Here is a 25,619-nt window from a genome sequence, read left to right as displayed (position 1 = left end):
GCATGTACAGACTCTTGATTTTAACTGTTTCTCTGATCTCCTTTGTAACTCTTTGCCCACCCAAATCGATTGATCTGCTAAGATAGCCCTGAGGACTAGAGTTAAGAAGATAAATTTCAGGAATGAGGCTTACTTTTAGGGGAATTAAAAATGTTGATGTGAAATCAAAGTTGAAGATGTTGTTTATGGCTACCAGCGTGTATGTTCCATTATTCACTGTACTTGCTGCTGAAACAACTGTGATTAAAGTTGTTATGTTGACATTCTGTAGAATGAACAAGCTGATAAACAGTTAGGAATGACAGACACAAAAACTCTGAATACTTAGCACACGTTTTTGGATCAACAATATGCAGTATGCAGCTTTTAGCTTGCAAAGTGGTTGTAAACATTTGAAATACAGTATACAATTTAAGAGGCCTTGATTAACAGCAGATTAAGTAATTTTGTGTTTTGGCTTGAAAATGCTGATGACATTTTCAAAACATTGAGGAGGGGGACGAGAAACAAAGAAAACATCAGTCTCATTGTAAATTGTGTTCTGAACGGACTTCAAACTAAAGGCTTGTGCTGGCCTTGGGCTCTTAACATCTGGAGAGTATTTGACTCTTTCAAGGCTGCAGTTAAATAGTTTTTTGAAAAATAAAGCAGGAGTAGGCGTGGAGGCTATTAGAATTTTGTATGCATCTAAATGCCAAATGCATGATGCAAAACAAGGACAAGCAAATTCCGTGCCTACAGTAGTGGTATTTGTTTGACAAATGATGATTAGGAAGGAATATTATTTGAAAAACAAATCAATGTACTTATGTTTTCAGATTATAATGTTTTGGTCTTAAGTAGAAAATGCTATTCACAGGGTATGAGAAGCAATATACGAACTATTGAGTTAATTTTTGAAAGTAAATAACAAATCTTGTTTTGAGCTATGCTGCTTCCAGACTTTTCTATGTCTATCAGTTCTTTTCATTAGAAATAACATTTAAAACAGTGTAAAGCTAATTGCAGCATTTTGCTTACTGCTGTGCGACTGTAGAATATTTAATCTTGCCTTATCCAAAATTGATGTGGATATTATGCTCTGGGGTTGATAAGTCTTCATTGACTGAACATGCTTTTAGGCATGTGATCCCCATAATGCTTCCAGAGACATTTTGGAAACAGAATTTATATTATTTATATAGTGTATATACAGCATTTATATTGTCTCTGAATAATGTAACTTTTTGCTTCTGAACTTGAATATAAACATGCCAAAATGACTAAAATGTTATTATGAATGGAGGAAAATATTTAAAACTCAACAAGGAGTCAAAAAATGCAAAATTATATTAGAACAAAGGAACATCACTGTTAAATATTACACACTGAGTATGTTTAAGTAGTGGCACATCTCTTCTCAGAAACACTAATAATCAGTGCATTGCAATGCAAATTTGGATTTCATGAATCATACAATTAATATACTTCATGTTCTGCCCTGAGGTAATCCTGGTCTACTTTGTTCTGTTTCTGTATGACCAGGCTGTATTAGCCTCCACAAGATCTGCTCATAGGCTTGCACGTTCAGTCAAGCTTCTTCCGTTCCACACTATTTCATTTCAGTGATGGCATTATGGTCTCTTAATGTCAAACTTTTTTATTGCATGCCTCTTGATATTAAACTTCTTTCTTAAGATATAATATTCATATAATTTATTTTAATTTCATCTTATAATTTCATTGACATTTTACGATGCTGTCTTTTATTATACATTTTACTTTAGAGTAGAACAAGTTCTTCATGTAGTTACTTCATTCTCATGCACACAAACCCATCTCTTGCTCTATAAGCCTTTACTAACTGCATGTACAATTTTACTTCTGTATTCTGTTGCCTTTTATTTAACATGAAGACCTTAACAGTTTTGGTGACTGTTTGGCCCTGTCACATCTAGAAGAAAATGCACATGTAGCATCTGTCTCTTAGCATCAGCAAAAATTCTCTGACTTGAAAGCAAGGTTTCCTTGTTTGTTTGTATAATAGTTTAGGTTAGAAGATATCTTGTAGCTCATCTAATTCAGACTCTGGTGGCTCAGAGCAAAGCAAACTGCAAAACTGCATCAAGTTCTTCAGGAATTAGTCCATTTCTGTGTACCTGAGATGACAGGGCTTCCGCCACTTCTTTGGATGTGCTTTTATGGCAATGTTTGGCAACCCTCCTGGAAAAGAAGGGTTCTTATGTCTAACTGTAGTTGTTGGAGCCTCCTTGTTGGAGCTTGTGAGCATTTCATCTTCTTTCACTCACACCTCTAGATTTTAGTGGCCTTCCACTGGTTCCATTTTAGTCTGTCAAGATCTCTCTTCTTGCTGAGCTCCAGACTGTAACAGATCTATAAAATCACAGGCAAATTGAAGGAGAGTGATCACCTTAGTAAAGCAGCCCAGTGTACAGTTTGCCTTCATTACTATGAGGGTGTGCTTTGATTCATGTTTTGCTTGTCCATAGAAATTCAGGGGTGGGCATAAAGTAACAAAATCACTGACTGAAAAATGGATAGATAAAAGGCTTTTTCAGCTGAGGCAGATGGAATCTTTTGATTATAAGTAAATTTAAAACAATTGCATTATTGATCAAATTTGAGTTGTGTTTACCACTATGTAGAAAAACTGCATGCCTGAGCAAGTGATTTGAGTAATGAACAAATAATGTAATACCTGAGCAAGCAACTTACAATGATTGAGTCACTCTGTTAATTCCTTAGTGATATGTTTGTTAATAATATAGTTGGCTTCATATTCACAACATTCCTGGTTTTTAACTTAGTACCTGCACGCAGTTTTTTTGTTTTGTTTTGATTTGTTTTGGTTTTGGGGCACTGCATTCTCAAATTGCTGCTTTTCTCTATTCATTTTTTGTATTTCAGAAGCACAGATGGCCATGTCTTCCACATGGAAGATTCACCTAACACAGTTGCTCTAGAGTTGCATTTCCTCTCACTTCTGTGTTCAATCTCAGTTTCTGTATTTTCTCATTTGAGGGAAAATGCGCACAAACTTCAATAATGATTTTGAATTAAGTTAATCGAATTTTACTGCTTTATCTTTTTGCTTATGTTTTTCCAAGTCACAACTTAATAATCTTTTATGAAGTAGGTAGCAAGTAAAAAACAGTTGAGGTATATTCATGTTGAGAGCATATCATCCATGGATTAATTGTGTTGAATACAGTCTTTTAAATTTTCCTTTATACAATATATATCAGTGTAGTTTAATTTATATTAATATTGGGTTTTCTGCTTTTTAATTTCTTAGCTATCCTTATTTTGTTTCATTTTTAATTTTCCTGAGCATGTAAGTACTCATGAACTATGTAAGTTTATGTAAACTATGTAAGTGATTGCATTGGACCATTCCATATTTTATATGAACTTTTCTGCCAGGATGCATTAAAATATATTGTATTTATTCATCTCTAGTCAGACAATCAAAAAAGGGCATATTTAAGGTCATATGCTTTTCGTTCTTGCTGTTCATTTCCCAATTGAATTTATTAGTGAATATATTTAAAGCCCTGACCTAAAACACATCTTGGGTCACCTACTATTAATTTTCTCACTACTGAAAATCGGTATTTATTCTAACTTTTTCATCTCTAAGTTATTTCTAATCAATGACAAAGGAAAAAAAAATACACAACAAAGTCCTTAGTTTCCATAGCAACCTCTTGCAAGGGATTTTATCAGTGTACCCAATAATTACATTTCTTTTCTATTTGTTCTGTATCGTGAGAATTCTGGTAGATTTTCCTTATTAATAGCAGTGATAGTTTGTATTTGTCACATTGGATTGTTTCAGACAGTGAAAAACTATGCATATGAATATTTCCCAAAATGTATAATGGATTATGACTCGTTTATCTGAAATACCAAAGAATATGTGTACTAGAAAAGTCATGGGGCTGTGCTTACATCTGCAGATGCTACAGACCTCTCTACTATATGACAGTGGAGCTCAATGTTATTAATAGTGCATGTTAAACAGGGGTATTACCATCTTTTTATTATTATTTTTCATGTAATCCAGCATGAGTGGCTCCATCTTGTCCTGCTGAATAGTTTTCATTTTTTCCAGTATCTCATTTTAATTTTGTTTTGTGCCGGGTCACTCTTCCTATTTTCCTCTGTGAATGAAACTGAGGCAAAATTGTATTTTAGCACAAGCTTCTTTTTAGTTGCTGCTTATATTTTCTGATGATCTTGTTTACCCACAGATGGTTTTGTGGTTTCAAATAAGCTTAAAACTTTTTATTCCTTGTGTAGAATTTCATTCCATATCTGGCTTCTAATTCTTAACATTCCACACTTGCCCTCTTCACCTATGTTCCTATATTACATTTTATATGCCAGTCTTTTATCTGAGTGAAGTTGTCCATGAAAATAATTCTTTCTGGTGATGGTTATTTCAGCTAGCAGAGTGGGTAACGTCCCAGTTTGGGGGAATATCCTTGTCTCTTACAATAGAAATTTACCCAGAAGTTCTGCACACCAGTTCTTTTTGTCCCCACAATCTCACTTCAGTTCATCAGGCTACACTGTGATGCCTGCCTCCAGGGTTTGGTGCAGCACTTTGTTATTTCTATGAAGCAGTCTTTCTGCTGTTACTTAGAATAAAAACCTTCTAATGTTCTTGGAAGCTATTTTTGACTTTGAGGAAGATGAAGCAGATTCAGATTCAGTGAGTTGCATCTTCTCTGTAAATCCTACCTATAACTCTCTTCTCTTCCCTGGAGAAAAAAAAGAGAAAAAGAAAAAAAATTTTCTTACATTGGAAGTATGTGCATATATGGTTTGATTTTTAATGATACTCTTTTTCATTCCTGTTTACTATAAATTATTAAAGCTTTCCCCTCCCAATGTATAATTTCAGGTGTATATCAAAGTGATAGACACAAATAATCACAGGCCTCAATTTTCTGCTTCAAAATATGAAGTTGTTATACCTGAAGACACCGTACCAGAGACAGAAATTTTGCAAGTTAGTGCCACAGACAGAGATGAGAAGAATAAACTGATATATACGATGCAAGGCAGCACTGATCCCATCAGCCTTAAAAAATTTCGTCTGGACCCTGGAACTGGATCTCTTTATACCACAGAAAAACTAGATCATGAGACAATGAACCAGCATATTCTCACAGTAATGGTAAATAAGCACAATATTTGTTCTGTATTCTATAACATGTGCTTCTTAAAAAATCTTTTATTTTTCTCCCTAATGCAATCATTTATTTGTACATTTAATTTGTACTCAGTCTTTGTCTCTGACTGGTAAAGACTGAACCTTAAATAATTAGTAACATTTGGTGAACCTCTGAATTGTCAGTGATAATTACTAGTATTATGCTAATTGTTTTAGGTTCGAGATCAAGACGTTCCTGTAAAACGCAACTACGCTAGGATCATCATTAACGTCAGCGACACAAATGACCATGCACCGTGGTTCACCAGCTCTTCCTATGAAGGCCGTGTGTATGAGTCAGCAGCTGTTGGATCAGCAGTCCTCCAGGTTACAGCATTAGATAAGGACAAAGGAAAAAATGCAGAAATTGTATATTCTATTGAATCAGGTATGTTGACATTCTTATATCTTCAGTTTGTTTTTAAAATGATACTTGTCGTGCTTTGTTTCAACTTTAGACACGTAAAAAACAGCTGTGAGAGTACACATTGTATTTTGTGTCATGTACTTAAAAATACAGCCTGAGAGTGTTGAAAAGAAAACTACAATGGTAAACATTTTTCATCTTCCCTTAATTATTTGTGTTGCTCTCCTGAAGGGAAAGATACCTTTGAACTCTGAAAGAGGATGTGTTCTTCAGAAAATACAGAATTTCGTACCTGAAGTTCAGATCTGAAAGAGCGTTCTTTTTGGGAATTTATGGTATAAGTGAAGCAAAGATGTGATGAAAAGACTAAAATAATGAGACAAGAACTTTGGTGTTTAGTACATTGTGAAAGAAGGGAGCTCAAAAGTAGTGTTCATATACTTCTGAAGAAACAACTACTAAATTTTGCAGTTTAAGCTAAAATTTCTGATACAGGTAGCATGGAAGGTCTTGCTTTGCCTGGTTACATCTGGGTGATTTTAAATTGGGATTCAATTGGGGTTCAATAAAACATGTAAGAATAGCCAGTCAGTTTGTCACTGAGAGACCTGAGATTGCAGGCCAGAGGAGAACATTGGATGCCACTGCTTATTTTATGCTTCACTGTATCTTTCTGAACTTACCTTTAACAATGAAATTTAAATGATGGTGATTTTCAGTAGTGTGATTATGGGATGGCACTGACTGAGTTCACTTAGCATTTGGAAGTCAGTTCTGGTTCAGTTTGCGAAATCTAAATGCAAGCCTACAGTTGCTCAGGTCCTAAGCTATTTAGGCTTAATGAAAAATAAAAATGTCATTTAAACTTCATTAACTAGATGCCTACTTTCAATTTAGAAAGTAATTTAAAAATAAAAGTCTCAGCTGCAAGCATAAGCAATTGTATATGAAAGAGAACAGTTGCTAAAATCTGTTTAGTTATGGTTCCACACAAGGTGATATACACAAATGTTTTATTTTTGTTTGACATCGGTTACTTTGCAAAGGCGTAGGAATTGTTTATTGTAAATATTTTCCTTTTTTCCATCAAAGCGTTGACATAAAAACACTTTGAAGCACTGTGTAAATGAAGCTATGATTATGGTTGCTCAAAGACAAGGAATATATTTGATAAATTCCTTAGTATATATGTATTTTTTTCTATAATTTGAGGATATATGACTTTTCCAGGCAAGACATGAAACTTTTCACTTGCCTTTCCTAGTTCAGCAGTGCATGTGTTAGAAATGACAAAATGCTGCAAGAAAAAGATTCTGTATGCGTGCTGTCTAAAATGAAGTTACATGCTGCTCACTTCCTTTCTTCTAGCTTTTTGTAGGAGTAAATGTTAGACTTTATTAGATTTGTTTTATAGGAAAGTGACCAACTGGGAGGCTAAAGCATTGTAACTGATGTTCTAAGCATATGGATAGAACATTCTTTAAATGTTTGTAATGGCTGCCTAGATTTGTAATGGGATATTCTAAGAATGCCACTGTGTTTAGAGCCTCCGCTTAAAAAAAAATAAATAAATAAAAACTGATCTCTTGCCTACTTGTATGCATAACTCAGAAGTTCTTAAAATTTTTTTCCGTGCTGAGATCATGGCTCTAGTAATACAGATTTTAAGGAACTACAGTATTAATTTTACTCTATTTAGTACATGAGCTGAATATTTTGTGCAGTGGAATTCAGCCATGTATTTGAAAAACATGAAGAAAAATGGTTATCAAGCGTTAGCTTGTAATAGTCAGAAGATAGTATTTTTCTCCTAATACTTGATCACAAGGAATAACTTACCTATATATTAACATGAAGTTAATGAGAAAATGTGAATTTTGGTCTGGTTCAGAAAGGTTCATTCTGAAGCAGAGATTTAAACAATACTTGCATAAACAACTGAGATTCAGAAGTGCCATTAAAACACTTCTTTTTTTAGAACTATGTAATTATTCTAGATCCTGAAATGGGACCTGAGTTCCACTAACGTTAATTTCTGAATATAAGTTCTTTTCAGCTTCAGTAGGTACTTAAGTAGGCTTAAGCACAAATTCAATAACAAAAATAATTTGAAGAAAACATATGATTTATAATGTTGAAAATTGCGGAATACTTGCCTTTTTTTTTTTAAGGAATAGAATATTTTACATTTATTTTTAAGTCTTGAATAGTTTAGTGTTTTATGCAGTGTTTCTACAATTAAATTTAGAATTTCTGCAAACACTTCTTTACAGAAAACTTTCCAGAGAGGCTACAGATGTTTGTTAAACAAAATTAAGCAACTTTAACATTTTCTATTTTCTCTTTACTTTGTCTTTTTTGTACAATAAACAATCATTCTTTATTTTTCTTAATTACTTTTTTTTTTTTTATAGGGAATATTGGAAATTCCTTCGTGATAGATCCTATCTTGGGCATGATTAAAGTTGCTAAAGAATTAGATCATAGTAACCAGGAAGAGTACAACTTGATGGTAAAAGCTACAGACAAAGGAGATCCTCCAATGAATGAAGTGACTTCTGTGCATATATTTGTTACAGTTTCTGATAATGCCTCGCCAAAATTTACAGCCAAAGAATATTCTACAGAAATCAGTGAAAGTGCTAGCATTGGCAGTTTTGTTGGAATGGTTACAGCATACAGTCTGTCTTCTGTAGTTTATGAAATAAAAGATGGTAATATAGGAGATGTCTTTGCTATCAACCCAAACTCGGGTGTCATTGTTTCACAGAAGGCACTTGACTTTGAAACTTTGCCTGTTTACACACTAACTGTGCAGGGAACAAACATGGCTGGTTTGACTACTAACACAACAGTTTTGGTACATCTTCGGGATGAGAATGACAATATACCAATTTTTATGCAGTCTGAATATACAGGACTCATCAGTGAATCAGCTTCAGTTAACAGTGTGGTTCTGACTGACAAGAATGTCCCATTAGTAATTCGAGCTATGGATGCTGATAAAGAATCAAATGCTTTGCTTGTTTATCAAATTGTTGAACCATCTGTCCGCAAGTATTTTGCCATTGATTCTAGCACTGGTGCCATTCGGACATTAATGAGTCTGGACTATGAGGAGACAAATATTTTCCACTTTTCTGTACAAGTACATGATATGGGTATTCCACGTTTATATGCAGAATATGCAGCTAACGTTACTATTTATGTAGTCGATATCAATGATTGTCCTCCTGTGTTTTCAAGAGAGGTGTATGACACATCCATTTTGGTTCCAACCTATAAAGGCGTGAAAGTCATCAGCGTAAATGCCACTGATGCTGATTCAGGCATTTTTTCACAACTGATTTATTCCATTATCGAAGGCAACATTGGAGAAAAATTTTTAATAAATCCCAAGACTGGAGATATAACAGTACAAAATACAACTCAGTTACGAAGTAGATATGAATTAACAGTGAGAGCATCTGATGGCAGATTTGCAAGCACTGCATCTGTAAAAATTAATGTGAAAGAAAGCAAAGTAAGCCAACTGAAATTTACACAGAGTTCTTACTCTGCAGTAGTCCAGGAGAATTCCACTGAGGCAAAAACAATAGCTGTGATTACTGCTATAGGGAATCAAATAAATGAGCCTTTGTTTTATCATATTCTAAACCCAGATAGCAGATTTAAAGTAAGCCCAACTTCAGGAGTCCTTTCAACAACAGGAATACCATTCGATCGTGAACAGCAAGAATCTTTTGATGTGGTCGTAGAAGTGACAGAGGAACATAAACCATCAGTTGTTGCGCATATTGTAGTTAAAGTCACAGTGGAAGATGTAAATGATAACGCTCCATTTTTTGTCAATCTTCCATATTATGCAGCAGTTAAAGTAGACTCTGAAGTAGGCTGTGTTATTCGACGTGTCACTGCCGTAGATAAAGATGCAGGCAGAAATGGAGAAGTGCATTACTATCTTAAAGAGCATCATGAACATTTCCAAATTGATCCCTCTGGTGAAATCTCTCTGAAGAAGAAGTTTGAACCAGACACAGTAAATAAGGAGTACCTGGTCACAGTAGTGGCAAAAGATGGAGGAGAACCTGCTTTTTCTGCTGAAGTTATAGTCCCAATTACAGTTATGAATAAAGCTATGCCAGTTTTTGAAAAGCCTTTCTACAGTGCAGAGATACCAGAAAATATTCAGCTCCATAGTCCTGTAGTACATGTACAAGCAAACAGCCCAGAAGGACTTAAAGTGTTTTACAGCATCACAGATGGAGATCCTTTCAATCAGTTCATGATCAACTTCAACACTGGAGTGATAAATGTTGTTGGCCCTCTTGACTTTGAGTCTCATCCAGCCTACAAGCTGAATGTCCGAGCAACAGACTCCCTAACTGGAGCACATGCAGATGTGTTTGTAGACATAATAGTGGAAGACATCAACGATAATCCTCCCGTGTTCACAGAGCAGTCTTACACTGTAACTCTTTCTGAGGCCTCAGTCATTGGAACATCTGTTGTACAAGTGAGTGCTACAGATGCTGATTCTGGAACAAACAGGGGAATTTCCTATCATTTGATTGAGGATGACACTGAAAGTCACGAGTACTTCCACATAGACAGCAGCACTGGACTCATTCTCACAACAAGAACTTTGGACTATGAAAAAATTCAACAACACAAGTTACTAATAAGGGCCATAGATGGTGGCATGCTGCCCTTGAGCAGTGATACTGTTATAACTGTTGATGTGACCGATCTAAATGACAACCCTCCTCTTTTTACCCAATTGGTTTATGAAGCTAAAATTAGTGAACTGGCTCCTCATGGACATTTTGTGACGTGCGTGCAAGCTTCAGATGCAGATAGGTCAGATGCTGACAAACTGGAGTACTCCATTATGACAGGCAATGACCAAAAGAATTTTGTAATTAATAGTAAAACTGGCATTATCACTGTCTCAAACCTACGCAGGCAGGCACTGAAGCCACATTATATTCTTAATGTGTCTGTTTCTGATGGAGTTTTCAGGAGCTCGGCCCAAGTTCGTGTAACTGTAACAAGTGCAAATATGCACAGCCCTGTTTTTAGTCAGAATGAATACGAGGTTGAACTAGCTGAAAATGCTCCACTGCATACTTTAGTGACCGTAGTTAGAGCAAGAGATGAAGATTCTGGTACTTATGGCCATATCACTTACCACATTATAAATGACTTTGCCAAAGATAGATTTTATATAAGTGAGAGAGGGCAGATTTTTACCTCTGAGAAGCTTGACCGGGAAACACAAGCAGAAAAAGTAATTGCCATTAGTTTAATGGCCAAAGATTCGGGAGGAAAAGTTGGTTTCTGTACAGTTAATGTGATATTAACCGATGACAATGATAATGCTCCACAGTTTCGAGCAATGGAGTATGAAGTAAATATTGGATCTAATGTTCCACGCGGAACTTCTGTCATTAAAGTCTGGGCATCTGATGCTGATGAGGGTACAAACGCAGACATCACATATACTATTGAAGCGGAGTCCGAAAATGTTAAAGAGAATTTAGAAATTGATTCTTTGTCTGGTATAATTACAACAAAAGAAAGCTTAATTGGTTTAGAAAATGAGTTTCTAACCTTTTTTGTTAGAGCTGTTGATGGCGGATCCCCTCAGAAAGAGTCAGTTGTTCCCGTTTATGCTAGAATACTCCCACCAGAAGTGTCTCTACCAAAATTTTCAGAACCATTTTATTCTTACATGGTTTCAGAGGACATTCCAGTTGGAACTGAGATAGATATTATCAAAGCAGAGCATAATCAGACTTTGGTGTATAGTCTGATTAAAGGGAACACTCCTGAAAGCAATAGAGATAATTTTTTTGTGATTGATCGACAGACTGGGAAGTTGAAACTTGAGAAGAATCTTGATCATGAAACAACTAAATGGTACCAGTTCTCAGTGCTAGCACAATATACAAATGAAGATTATAATGTTATTTCCTCAGTAGAAGTAAGCATTCAAGTAAGAGATGCAAATGATAACAAACCAGTTTTGGAATCCAATCCATATGAAGCTTTCATCGTAGAAAACATGCCAGTTGGAACAAGAGTGATCCAAGTAAAAGGAACTGACTTAGATTCAGGACTTAACGGGCAGGTCACTTACAGCTTAGATCCTTCTCAAGAACTAGATGTTATAGAGTCTTTTGCCATAAACATGGAAACTGGCTGGATTACCACTCTCAAAGAACTTGACCATGAGATGAGAGACAAATACAAAATTACAGTGATTGCATCTGATCGAGGTGAAAAAATTCAGCTGTCTTCTCTGGCTGTGGTTGAAGTTACTGTTACAGATGTGAATGACAACCCTCCACGCTTTACTGCAGAGATATATAAAGGAACAGTCAGTGAGGATGACCCTCCAGGAGGAATAATTGCCATCTTAAGTACTACTGATGCTGATACAAAAGAAGACAATAGACAAGTCTCTTACTACATTACAGGTAACTTTTTTTGAATAATGTCAGAAAAAAAATCACTTGAGGTGTCCTGGAACTATATGCGCTATAACTTAATCCTTCAAATTTTTGAAACATACTTGAAACCATTTAGCAACAAAGAAAAAAGGTGTATGTCTTAAAATTAAATAACAGTGGGAATGATTAAGGGGAAAAGGAGTTTTGGAAAACAACTCTTTGGCTTCCTATTTGATATGTGTTTTGCTCAGCATGCTTCCCTAAGTATTCTGTTTAGTTCACTTATATTATATTTTATAAAGAAATATATATTTGCACTGAAATCACCATTGTGGTTAAAAACAGAATCAAAGAAATACAAAATAATTAACTTCCAGTGGAGTATTATAATGTTTTTCTTTCAGTGTCTTACAATGTTATCTATAATGCTGCTGCATGAATTCCTACATTGGTTTTTATAGATTTTATTGGCAGCAGTTAAATATTTTATCAAAGCCTACTATTTCTATGTGAAAATTAAAACTTTTTCAAGTGCAGCCACACGTGGAAAGTGGCTGCTCTAAATTTGTATTTAAATTTTTATTTTATTTTATTTTTAGATGTAGTTTAGTGTTGATAGAGTAATAGTAGCATTCTCTGTATTGTTTTTAATTCAAAGTTTACTTTTATATTATAGGAGGTGATCTCTTGGGACAGTTTGCTGTTGAAAATATACAGAATGAATGGAAAGTTTACGTCAAAAAGCCCCTGGACAGGGAAGAAAAGGACCATTACCTTCTAAATATTACAGCTACTGATGGAACATTTGCTACTAGAGCTGTGGTGGAGGTTAAAGTCCTTGATGCTAATGACAACAGCCCTGTATGTGAAAAGGTAGGCATAATCTTCAATGTCCAGTTGCTTCCATAGGCAAAATTGCACTGAAATTGCTTCTTAGGAGACAGATAAATGGGTGTTCCTTTAATGTTGGTAACAGAACTTTGGACTACTAAGAATTCTGTCACAGCAATTGGACAAGTTTATTTAAATAAATAATCAAAGACAATTCATTGATGTACTTTTAACACTAGCTGGGTGTTTTAAGAGTAGTACTAAAATAATTTTAGGTCACTTCTCTTGTTTTAATGCATACTTTCCCCTGAGGAACTGTTTTAATCTGCTTCTACTACAGTTTGTGTGCTGTATTTTTCTGAAGGAAGCGAAGTCTCAAAAGATGCTAAGTACCATTGCTTAGTTTTTACCATTGCTTGGTGGGGAATGGGAGGGGAAAGAGTTGAAAAGCCTGGAATATTGTCCAAAATCAAAGATCTGTGATCCACAGTTTTTTTCTTTTTTTACTAAGTCATCTACTTTATCACATGATAGTTTGCAAAAACAGATATGAAATATAACAAATGGGAAAAAGGAAAACAAGAAAAGAAAAAAAGGGGGGGAGAAGCAGAAGTGTATTATAAGCAAACTGGATTTTCATAGCCAGCTTCCTTTTATTTTAGTAATGGGCAGAAAGGCAAAATGTTTTCTTGTTTTGGCAAGGATCAAATATACAGTGACTGATTCTTTTTATTAGTCTGTGTTTATGTTGATCAACATGTACATTTGTACAAAAGATTGCAGTTAACTGCAAACTAGTAAGTCAGTGTTTTTAACTTTACTGCTTTGATAATATTGATGTTATCTATAAGGCTCAGTCTTTGTATATTAGCTATATAGTGCTATAAATGTGCTATATGAGTGCTTAGTGCCTTTTAAACTGGAAGCTTGTATTTCATGAAGTGCAACATAAAAGATGGGTATTGGTGTCTTCTGGATTGAATCTGACCTAGACAAGATGATTTACCAGAAGAGAAAAAAAGGAAATTGCTAAAAATTCAGACCTCCTTGCTTGGGAATGCACTTAATTATCAGTTAATCTGTTACATGTGTTCAGAGTTCTCATCTGTGTTAACACTCAAAAAGTCCCTATAGTTTTAGTAATAATTACCTTTGAATAATGTAATAAATGTGAAGTAATTAATTGGAAAATTGTAAGTCCTTGTCATTTTCAGTATTTCATCCTCTGATTCACTTCACGTGTTCCCAATATTATAATATAATATATATATTGTTTATAAAACAATATTTTCTCAACTGCCATTCTCTCTTTGCAATCCCTTTCCAAGCCTATTTACTCTGTGTGTTAAGTCTTTGAATGAAATTTAAAACTTTTCCAGGCTTTATACACCGATACTGTTCCTGAGGATGCTCTTCCTGGCAAACTGATAATGCAGGTATCTGCCACAGATGCAGATATTCGTTCCAATGCAGAAATTACATATACATTACATGGCCCAGGAGCGGAGAAGTTTGGACTCTCTCCCGACACAGGTAACAAAGCTTTATAAACAAAAGGAATCATGACTTCATTTTATAAAATGTTTTATGACTACTTTACGATACACATAAATGTCAGTATTTGAAGCTTTTCATTAAGAGTTAATGTATTATATGAGTTTGTAGTACATAAATATATTGATTAGAAGCTAGGGAAAAGGCAAGTGTTTAATACTTGAGAAACTAAAGTAAATAGGGCAACTGCCCTGAAGTCAGAGACTTCATGCAGAAGTGATTGGAGTAAAAATATGCCATGAATTTTTGTACTATTTATATTGTATTAATAGCAATCAGAGTTGATAAACAAAAGATAAGATAATCTTCATTCAGATTCTCCCTGCCATCGTTTGGTTTGGCATGTTAAATGGGCAGAGGTTAGAATGAGCAACATGTTTCCTTTCCATAGTAAATGCCAAAATTGGCAGGTTTTTTTGAATCATTGTATATAGTAAAGATAAGCTTTTAACTTTCCTGACGTTGTTTGCTTTTCATGATATTCACTACTTTTGAGTTATTATGTAGGCCAGTGCAAAAACTCTGTGCACTGCAAACTGCAGTAGATAAGTAGAAAGGGAGTTAATAATGTAGAAAAAAAATTAACAAAATAGATACAAAGTTATAGCAGAAATATAGAGAAGGAAATAAGCACACTTTAGTGGCAAAATAAATGAAAAGAATCTTACTTCAAGGAGATTGACTTTGAATGTCACCCGTATGCTGTGCTAACAAGTTGTCACATAAATTCAGAATGTTGGGGCTAGCATAATTGCAAACAGTATTTCAGAATGTTTTTTGAATCAGTCAAAAGGAGAAAACGGCTACACATTGTTCCAGGCATGGTTAATGTCACTTTGGAAAGAAAATGTGTGTTAGACTTCTGGAGATTTGTCTGTAATAGCTAATTTGGTTATATTTGATGGTGTAAATAGCTCTTTTTATTCACTGAATGTTGGAAGATGAGGGTGAAGTCCTTTCCTGTGGACGGAACACAGCCAGGAAAACAGTACGCGAAATTTATCATATTTTAATTTACTTTACATGATAACTCTTTAATTTGTGAATGCATGCATGTTGTCTCTACATTGTTGGGTACTCTTACTTTAGCTGATTTCTCCTTCAAAAGCAATGGAAAAAAGAGACGTATTCAATCTGACCTGAAAAGGCAGATCACTGACTTGGCCACTGATTAAGCTATTCTCAAAAAGAAAATTGTCGTTTTGTTTTGCTGAGTACAGAGGTATTAGAAAAGAACATGTTAGGGATATGTAATTTTTGCAACTTGCATGAACTCATATTTGTTATTCTGTTTATAGGTGAACTGAAAACATTAATGCCACTGGACCGTGAGCAGCAAGCAATTTATTACCTTCTAGTGAAAGCCACAGATGGAGGAGGAAGATTCTGCCAGGCTAATATTATTCTGACTCTGGAAGATGTGAATGATAATGCCCCAGAGTTCACAGTTGATCCTTACTCCATTACGGTATTTGAAAACACAGAGCCTAAAACACTTTTGACAAGAGTGCAAGCAACAGATGCAGATGCGGGTATGCATTCTTTGACCAAAACTTTTGCCTTTTTGGTCTCAAAGTTACAGTAATGCTTATTTAATCTTATTCTGAAAGGTGTTAAGTCTTTCAGGGGAACTGACAGGTGTTTGATACCTCTCAGGAATGGACTACTGAAAGATATACTTCGAAGGCCCATTCCAAATGAACTGTTCCATTTGATTCCAAAGCATATGTTACCCTATTAAGATTTTGCTGTCTCTGCTGTTACTATTTAGCTAGGAGTATTTAAGTGAACACAAACTGAAAATGACATTAGAAGAGTACATTCTTAAGCTTTGTTATTGTAAGGAAGAATAAAACGCCATAATGTCTTTATGGTTTCCATATATCACAATATTATTAATCAAATAATGGATGCCTTGTTCTTTTGAAACAACAAACTTTCTTTGTGCTATAATAGTTAGGTTGCTCAACTGGAAGGTAGTAGACAGGTGTTTTCACATTTCCCTTCTCTTTGAGACACAGGAGCAAAATACTTGGCTCAGAAGCCAAGTTTTTTGATTGCTCTCCTTTACAAAAAAGTTGCCGGAAGTTATATTCCTGTCAATTTTGGGTTATGGCTCCTAAATGAACTCATTGGAACTGCATCTAGTTATTTGATAACGCCAAACTCTTCCATATCCTCCCATGTTATTTTTTAAGCCTGCTAAGCAGATGTTGTTGTTCTAAGGTTATAATTAGATTTGTATTACAAATCGTTTCATATTAGCTAGTACTGTGACTGAAGCAGAACCATGCTTCATGTTTTCTTATCTGGCAGAAAATTGGTGCAATGAAGGGCTAGCTTAACTTTTTAAATTAATTACATGTTTTTGGAAATCATTCTGCCCTTGACAGAAGCCATTAATTTCTGCTGAAATTTACTGTAGCATGAATGATAGTATTTAACATGCACATTTTATTCTTATAGCTGTCAGATCTGTTATTTTGTTGGCGTATTTTGTCTGCTGCTTCATGCTCTGTTACTGTTTTCAAAATACAGGGATGAACCGTAAAATCCATTATTCACTGGTGAACTCTGCAGAGGGCCAGTTCTCTATTGATGAATTCTCTGGAATCATCCGGTTAGAGAAGTCTTTGGATCGGGAGTTGCAAGCTGTGTACACGCTGACTTTGAAGGCTACAGATGAGGGTTTACCTCGAAGGCTGTCTTCCACAAGTAGTCTTATAGTTTCCGTTTTGGATATAAATGATAATCCACCTGTATTTGAGTATAGGGAGTACAGTGCAAGTATATCAGAAGACACAATGGTTGGGACTGAAGTTCTCCAGATCCATGCTGCCAGCAGGGACATTGAAGCCAATGCTGAAATCACGTACTCAATAGTCAGTGGGAATGAACATGGAAAATTCAGTATTGATTCTACAACAGGTAAGAATGTAACTGATCTTGCAGTAATGCTTATTCAGTCTTATCTTATCCTGAAATGATATGTTAGTCTAAACAAGGATAACACCATACTATGTTTTGCAGTAATGCAAGCAAATACATTGTATAATGTATGTGCATCATCCTTGCTGTAAAGGCAGTGCTACCGTTTGCTCACCCATTTTGACAAGGTGCTTAATAAGCAAGAGTAGAATTTATTTATCACTCCTATTTATTATTTATTTCAGTTATATTCATATAGTTGACAAAAGGTAAGGTTTCCTAGCTGGATTTTTTCTACACAGAGGGAAGACATGGTCCTGTAATGACAGAAGCCTAACATTTTTGTTTTTTTTTCACAAATGCCATGTAATCAGAACAAGCATCCAGACTTGGTGAAAGAAAGATCAGAAATGAAATTGGCAGGGAAAAGTAGATATTGCCCCATGAAGACAATCATTCCAGAGAAGCTTGATGTGTCATTAAAGAAAGATTGGAGTATTCTATTCAAGTATATATCTAGCATGACGATGGAGATTTCGGGCTCACTTGTTAATCAGATTTAGTCTCTGGAAGTGGAAGCACTTATCTTATTTGGAAAAATGTAGCCTATTAATGGCAATAATTTGTTAAAAATACTCGTAAACCTCAATTATAGCTTTTATTTTCTTATATAGTTATTTTTCTAGAATTCATTTCTGCTGAGTTTTTTTGCTTGTTTTTGTTTTCAAGTAAGATCCCTATCTGAAAGTCAGTAATAGTTAATATATCAGTGTAATGGAAATTATAATTCTTCCTACTACTTTTTCCAGCACCTGCACGGTACTGTACTGTACAAGTAATTTGCCAGTTTAACTTACTCACAGATTTGAAATGAGTAAGAAAATTCCAGAGAAACACTCTTACAGCAGCAAATTAATGCATATATTAGTGACTGAACTATTTTAAATATTTGGTTAAGAATTTTCACTTTAAGTGAGATATTTCTATTGATAATAAGTCATGGCCAGACACTGCTCCTACTTTCTCTGTGTTGTCCTCTCCACATCTGAAATAAATGTTAATGCAAGGAAAGTCAGGCTTAAAGGTGTTTTTGTATTTTCAGTTAATCTTAATTTAAAAAGTTAAAAATAATTTTTCTAAATTTCTTCATTATGCTACTTTCTACCATTATAAAATCCCAGCCTGGTGATTTTAAAGTAGAAATCTTTAATAGTAGTGGCATGAACCGACCTTCTGTATGTAGTCTGATCATTTCACTGTAACAGTGAGTTTCTGTGTATTTATTTCCTCCAATAGGAGCCATTTTTATCATTGACAGCTTGGACTATGAAAGTTCTCATGAGTATTACTTGACAGTAGAAGCCACAGACGGAGGCACACCATCATTAAGTGATGTTGTAACAGTGAATATTAACGTGACTGATATCAATGACAACACTCCAGTGTTTAGCCAAGACACATACACTGCAGTAATCAGTGAGGATGCTGTGCTTGAACAGTCAGTCATTACAGTACGTATTTTCACTTTTTTCCTTTGAAATACTCTGTTATAACAATCATGTTTTCAGTCTGAAAGGAATAATTAATGATGGGAAGATGGGCATAAATTAATAAAGACGTTTGCCACAGAGTGAAATGAAATTAATTTTTAAAAAGTTTGGAGCCAGAGACTTGAAATATTATGGGAAAGTAGATAATGTTTTATGATATATTTTGTTCTCCTTTAGAAAATAGGAGTAATTTTCTGATTTTTTTCCAAAAATTAAATGATGCTGGTATGTTCTTAATGTTAGGATGTTTCTCCTAAGATCTGTGTAATGCTGTAATTCATTAGATGAAAACATATTCATTTGTGGAATGAGTTTGTGTGAATGATGATAGAATCTGTATAGACTTGTTTTAAATGAGACTGTAATTTCCCTTAGGTTATGGCAGATGATGCCGATGGACCTTCAAACAACCACATTCACTACACAATTACAGATGGCAATCAGGGAAATCCTTTTACAATTGACCCTTCAAGAGGTGAAATAAAAGTGACTAAACTTCTGGACCGAGAAAAGGTAAGTTTTTCTATACTTTTTTGAGTATATTATAGGTATTGAGTTTATTATAGGTTTTTTTTTGTTTTTTTTTTTTTTTATGGCTACAGTTTTGGGAGTATATTTCTAGACTATCACTTTAAATATTCCAAAATTAATGTGTATGTCACTCCAAAAGTAATGCCTCCTATTTACTTTCATGGAAACTATAGCAGATATGAAGAGCACAATAACACTATTTGGTAGAGGAAAGTCTCAGCAACAAAACACTATTTTTCAATATGATCACCACTAGCTACACATGTTTGACAGTGATGAACAAACTGTGCTTATAAAAATTTGCACCAGCAGAGGTGAACCACTGTCCCTGTTACCACTGCTGAAATGCACCACGCACTGTGCTCACATCCGTAGAGGATGGCGTAGAGGAAATGGACCTGGAGGTATTGATTGATGCTCGGCTGAACATGAGCCGACAGTGTGCCCAGGTGGCCAAGAAGGCCAATGGCATCCTGGCTTGCATCAGAAACAGTGTTGCAAGCAGGAGCAGAGAGGTGATTGTTCCCCTATATTCAGCACTCGTGAGGCCGCACCTCGAGTACTGTGTCCAGTTTTGGGCCCCTCACTGCAAGAAAGATATTGAGGCCCTGGAACATGTTCAAAGAAGGGCAACAAAGCTGGTGAGGGGTCTGGAACACAGGCCATATGAGGAGAGGCTGAAGGAGCTGGGAATGTTCAGTCTGGAGAAGAGGAGGCTCAGGGGAGACCTTATTGCTCTCTGTAACTTCCTGAAGGGAGGTTGTAGTGAGCTGGGGGTCGGCCTCTTCTCTCGTATCATTAGTGATAGGACCAGGGGGAATGGTTTCAAGCTACACCAGGGGAGATTCAGGCTGGACATGAGGAAGTATTACTTTTCAGAAAGGGTGGTCAGGCACTGGAATGGACTGCCCAGGGAGGTGGTGGAATCACCGACCCTGGGGGTGTTCAAGGAAAGACTGGATGTTGCGTTGAGGGACATGGTTTAGTGGGAGCTATTGGGAATAGGTGAACGGTTGGACTGGGTGATCTTTTAGGTCTTTTCCAACTTTAGTAATTCTATGATTCTATGATTCTATGATCCACCATTTGATCTCATCAGTGTTCAGCAAGCACTGATGAATGTCAGTGGGTGCCATTTTTTTCTCATGAAGGAATTCAGTTACACACTTTTGCTTCATATGCATTTTGATTTCTATTGCATGGCAACAAAATGTAAGGGAATATTATTGGGAAGGTTGAACATCCACCTCTGAAGTCGTGGGACAGGGTAATAAAATAGGAGTTATTACTTTTGGAGCAGCCCTTGTACAGCTGTGACAATATGACCGTATTTTTGTCAGTACTTTTTGAGACAGGGCTGGGGGGCCATCTGTGGGGAGAGAAAAATGATCAAAGATAGAAAGGCAAGCTTTACTGGAGGTTTACACTAAAATATTTCTTAAAAGAAAAAACGAGTTTATTGTTCTTTCTTTGTTCTTTACTAAATGTATGTTTTTGTTTTTGTTTATAATTTTTAAATAGATTTCAGGATATACCTTGACAGTTCAAGCTTCAGATAATGGAAACCCACCTAGACGTAACACTACTACAGTTAACATTGATGTTTCTGATGTAAATGACAATCCTCCAGTATTCTCAAAAGGAAACTATAGCGTTATCATCCAGGTAAACTAGATGCATACAGTAATGCTCTAGTAATCAAATCAATGATATTATTTGAATGTTAATTTGTGACTTGAAAAAATTTTGTGGGATATGATAAACCTAATGTTTCAGTTTAATTTTCTATATCGTCATTTTCTAATTAAGGTCGTTAATGAGACTGTATAAGTGTGTTAAGAGTTACAAAGTCCATATTGTGCAGTCTATTTTGGAAATTTACTTTGCAAGTAGATTGTGTTCTTTTACTTTGTGTATGTGTATATATAATACATTGAGTTTGAATTCATATTTACAGTGCTCTTAACATCATACAAGCAGGTTATAATACATAATAATTCTGCTATTTCGTTTGGATCTTTGAGCAGGTATTCTGCACTTTGACCCATAGTTTGAGTTCATTCCTATTGGCCCCCTCTGGGATCAGAGGCAATTAGAACAGGAGTAGTATTTCACAGTGCTACATACCAACTCTTTGACTGATTTTGCTCCTTAGCATGGTATTAGTGGGGCAGATTCTCAGTGGCCATCAAATATTTGCCTGATTCAGAGAACTCTCTACTAAGGCAAAGATAGCAGAGACAGCTTCCATACTTCTTACCTTCCCAAATTCAGTAGAGAATGAATGGAAGGGAAAGAAGCAATAATTATTAAGATCTTTGTTCTGATAACATGTCAGCTCAATCCCTTGGGTCCTTTCGCTTTTGCTGGTCCTTGGCCTTGTGCAGTAGGTAAGTGAAGATCGGACAATAATGTCTGGGAATCTCTGCCTATCTAACATAACACTTCTATTCAGGACCTTTACATGATTTGTGAAGGCACCTTTCCAAAAGAGGGTAAGGTAATTTATTTCTACCCAGTGTTTAGAGTATACAAGTAAGATGTCTTGAATTAGTGTGCTATCAAAGGTATTTTGCTTTTCTCAGTTCAAATCTTTTTTGAAGTCAACATAATTAATATTGGTAATGTTTCCCCCACTCAGCTAAAAAGGTAGACTTTGTTTTATTGTTCATTCATATTAACCCACCCCAGTATGAGGGACGCAGAGAAAAAGCTAGAGGAGTTGCCCAGAAATGTTGGTCTACATCTCCTATACACTGGGAATGGACAAATACGGACAAATGGCAACTGGCAATGTTCTTAGCTAGTATTAAAACTAAATAAATTTAGATGTTGAATTGTAAATATTACTTAAAATTGTGGTCCTTGTATGGTTTTCTTAAGAAAAAAAAAAAAATAGGCTGCCATATCTGATAAAATTAACGACAAAATTTCACCTGCTTACTCTCTCAAGAAGAGAGTATTCTTGTTCAGAGAGTTTTGCAACTATAAGAATAGCATTTTTTATTACTATACTTTGCAATGATACTTCTACTTTTTTGGCATTTAAAATTTGTATGTATAAAATCTGGTAGATACAGTATAACATATGTTATGGGAGAGTTGTTCTCAGCTTGAGGTAAGGTTGTGAACATCAGAGGCTCAATAAGCCTAAGTCTGTAAAGAGTCTGAAACATCAGACATCAACATTATGCCAACTTGAAACTTTATAATACAAACTTTTAAACTTGGATTTCGTATTTTAAGCAGACTGTGGCTTTATTCGTGTGACAATAATTTGAGACACAAGGGGTGAGATGGAGTAATATGTTTTTGTAGTCCTCCCACAAAGGCACTCAATTATGTTTAGTGAGTGTTTTAGCTACATTTGAAATCTTTGATGACTAGGTAGTTAATCTTCTGTAATTTTGATTCTGACTGAAAGTGGAAAATGTGAAGTTTCAAGGTTAAGCTACCTACAACAATCTCAGACAAAGCTTTAGAAAAGAATCAAAACCTATGAATTTTTTTACTGTTTTTATCATTCTTCAGAGTGTATTGTTCGTTCTTAAACAGCCCTTGTCATTCTGATTTCACTGATAGTTATTAGCTGATTTGACGGTAATTTGGTTTTCTTTCTTTTTGTGAAAAATGAATGTCAGTATATACATCCAAGTGCAACAAAGCTAATGTGATTGTGTAATGCATTTTTAGGAAAATAAGCCTATTGGATTTAGTGTGCTTCAGTTGTTGGTGACAGACAAGGATTCTTCTCACAATGGTCCTCCTTTTCTTTTCACCATCCTGAGTGGAAATGAAGAGAACACTTTCCAGGTTAACCATCAAGGAGTACTGACAACAACTGCTGCTCTGAATCGCAAAGTGAGGGATCACTATTTACTACATGTTAAGGTAGGATACACTACGTCTAGCTGCTTTGTAGTTTAAGAATTAAACTTTCTCCACTTGTACACAAACCACCACCTTTTCCTGTTACTTGGAAAATAATTTGTCTTTCTGTTATGAGATCATGACATGCTAAGTAGTTATTTGAGGCACGTCCCTTCCAGTAGCATATTCAGACAGTCTGTTGATTGAAGTGGAATTGTACTGCAAATGTAATAGTGAGGTGAACTAACTGTTAGCATTTGGTGCCAGTGAAATGTTGACAGGGTGAGTGCTTTTGATAAGGCTTTTCACATGTGGTACATATTTTAGCTTACACATTTTGCTGCACTCTGGCATCTGTCTGGAAAAGCCGGCAGGGGAGAGGTGTCTTGAACCACCTCCTGTTCACTGCAAACTCCTGCCCCCGCTATTGCTTTGATGCTTGAAGCTGTGAGCTGGAATACATTGATACAGTGGCAACAGGGATTTTAAAATTTTCATGGCGTGGCAGTACTGACAGTTTTCTGTAATACTACATTCTTTTTTTTTGAGGGCAATTGAAAACATGTAATCTTTTTTTTAAGTTTGGAAAACCAAGTCAGTGGACCTTTCACATAGCATTCAACCTCACTGTCTGATTCTCATAAGCAGTAGCACTGTACTTGCAGGTCTCAGAATTTTGCTATTGCAAAGAATTCAAAAATGACCCTGGAAGGGTGTCTGCGTACACTTGCAACAGTTGTGCAGAAGGTTGAGGCTACGTCTGAAAATCAGAATTACAGTAAAGGATAGATAAGTTAGATAAGTTCTCTAAAATAGCACCTTAACATTAGAAAAAAAAAAAAAAAAAGAAAAAAAAACCTTTTTTTAAAATCTTATCTAGTCCTTTTTTGTTCAGTAATAAATTAAGAAACTGTGACCAGGGGATTTAAAATTGATAGGCTAAAGTAGTTGGCCTTAATTTCCAAATACCTCATTTCCAAAGACACATTTTAAGAAAAGTTCTCACCTTTATTTTCACATGAGTTTATATGGCCTTTACATCTCTGTTATTCTCATATGTAATATTGCACATCATTTCTGAATAAGTGTGTAGAATTTTACAGCAGTACTGTTTGCTCAAGAGTGTAATGAATTTTGTCTGCAATGGGGTAATAATGATAGTGTATTTATAGAAAGTTGACCTCTTTGGGGAGCAAAAAAAAATTCCCAGAGGTACTGTGATTTGTTTCTTGAGTCACTGAAACATTGTATCAGGAGACGTGAGTATGAGTAGCCATAGGTAAAGGCTCCTTTTAAGTTTAGTTTAGGATTTAAGAATATAGATTAGAAAGGTGTCAGGGACATAAATCATCCCACTGTCAGTTATTTGCTTCTCAGTAATGATCTGCTAATGATCTGGTGAGACAGATTTAGCCTTCAAGTGAAGGATCTGTTGGCCTTCCCAGGTTGTATTAGTCTAAAGCAGGATTCAAATGTGGGCTTTGTCACACTTACATAATATGCTTTCCAAATTCTGTACTGTTTTCCCAAAGCTGTGTTTTTGTTTAGGGAAGAGAATATCAAACACTGTTTTTCCTATGTGTGCTATTTTATATTTTTCTCTAAACAGTAACTGATTTAGGACATGAAGAAAAGCTTCTTCAAAAGAGAGAGTGGTCAGGTACTGGAACGGGCTGCCCAGGGAGGCATTGGAGTCCCTGGAGGTGTTCAAGAAACATTTAGGTGTTGTACCGAGGGACATGGTTTAGTGGGAAATATTGGCGATAGGTGGCCGATTGGACTGGATGATCTTAGAGATCATTTCCAACTTCGGTGATTCTATGATTTATATGTAATTTGCTTCTGAAGTGTATTCCTGTTAATGTACATGGCTGCAATTTTGACTGCTGTGTGGACTGTTAGACTGTCTCAATCCCACTTCATGATTTAGCTGCACATTTGGCCCTTCCTAATGTGTCTGCCTATTGTTAAGTACAATAGATCAATCTAACGCTTTTCTCTTGATGGATTCATGCAATTCTTTTCATTTCCAAGCCACCTAGACGGTAGAATGCCTGTAAGCAGTCTGTCAGTACTTCAGCTGTCTTATCTTTAGCACAGCATCAGTGCTAAACGATCAGTGTCATTTTTTCTAGAGAATGAATAAAGGGAGAATTTTAATCACACTCAATAACTAAACAAGCATCTTAAAGCAAAGTACTCATTTAGAACAAACACTTCTCAGAGTTTGTACATCATTATTAGACTGCACTAAAGTCATACATATGTATTTTTTTTGTTGTTCTATATTGCCCAATCTTAATATTTTGTAC

At 35.5% G+C, this 25,619-nt stretch overlaps 1 protein-coding gene across 7 annotated transcripts in view; it reads left to right on the top strand.

Annotated features, from left to right (window-relative positions):
• The window catches only part of FAT1 (FAT atypical cadherin 1), a 104,503-nt gene that overhangs the window by 64,679 nt on the left and 14,205 nt on the right, over positions 1-25,619 (top strand). For all 7 annotated transcript variants that reach the window (XM_048941142.1, XM_048941145.1, XM_048941141.1 and 4 more), the window contains 11 exons: positions 4,910-5,185; positions 5,399-5,609; positions 8,003-12,070; positions 12,720-12,916; positions 14,254-14,407; positions 15,727-15,960; positions 16,967-17,356; positions 18,653-18,867; positions 19,282-19,419; positions 20,959-21,102; positions 23,131-23,328. In XM_048941142.1, the coding sequence (XP_048797099.1) occupies positions 4,910-5,185; positions 5,399-5,609; positions 8,003-12,070; positions 12,720-12,916; positions 14,254-14,407; positions 15,727-15,960; positions 16,967-17,356; positions 18,653-18,867; positions 19,282-19,419; positions 20,959-21,102; positions 23,131-23,328 (6,225 nt within the window). The remainder of the gene's footprint in view (positions 1-4,909; positions 5,186-5,398; positions 5,610-8,002; positions 12,071-12,719; positions 12,917-14,253; positions 14,408-15,726; positions 15,961-16,966; positions 17,357-18,652; positions 18,868-19,281; positions 19,420-20,958; positions 21,103-23,130; positions 23,329-25,619) is intronic.

The sequence above is a fragment of the Lagopus muta genome, chromosome 4 (genome assembly GCF_023343835.1).
Source record: "Lagopus muta isolate bLagMut1 chromosome 4, bLagMut1 primary, whole genome shotgun sequence".
Lineage (NCBI taxonomy): Eukaryota > Metazoa > Chordata > Aves > Galliformes > Phasianidae > Lagopus > Lagopus muta.
The sequence above is the reverse complement of the archived record's forward strand: the minus strand, read 5'-3'. Positions and strand labels throughout refer to the sequence as shown.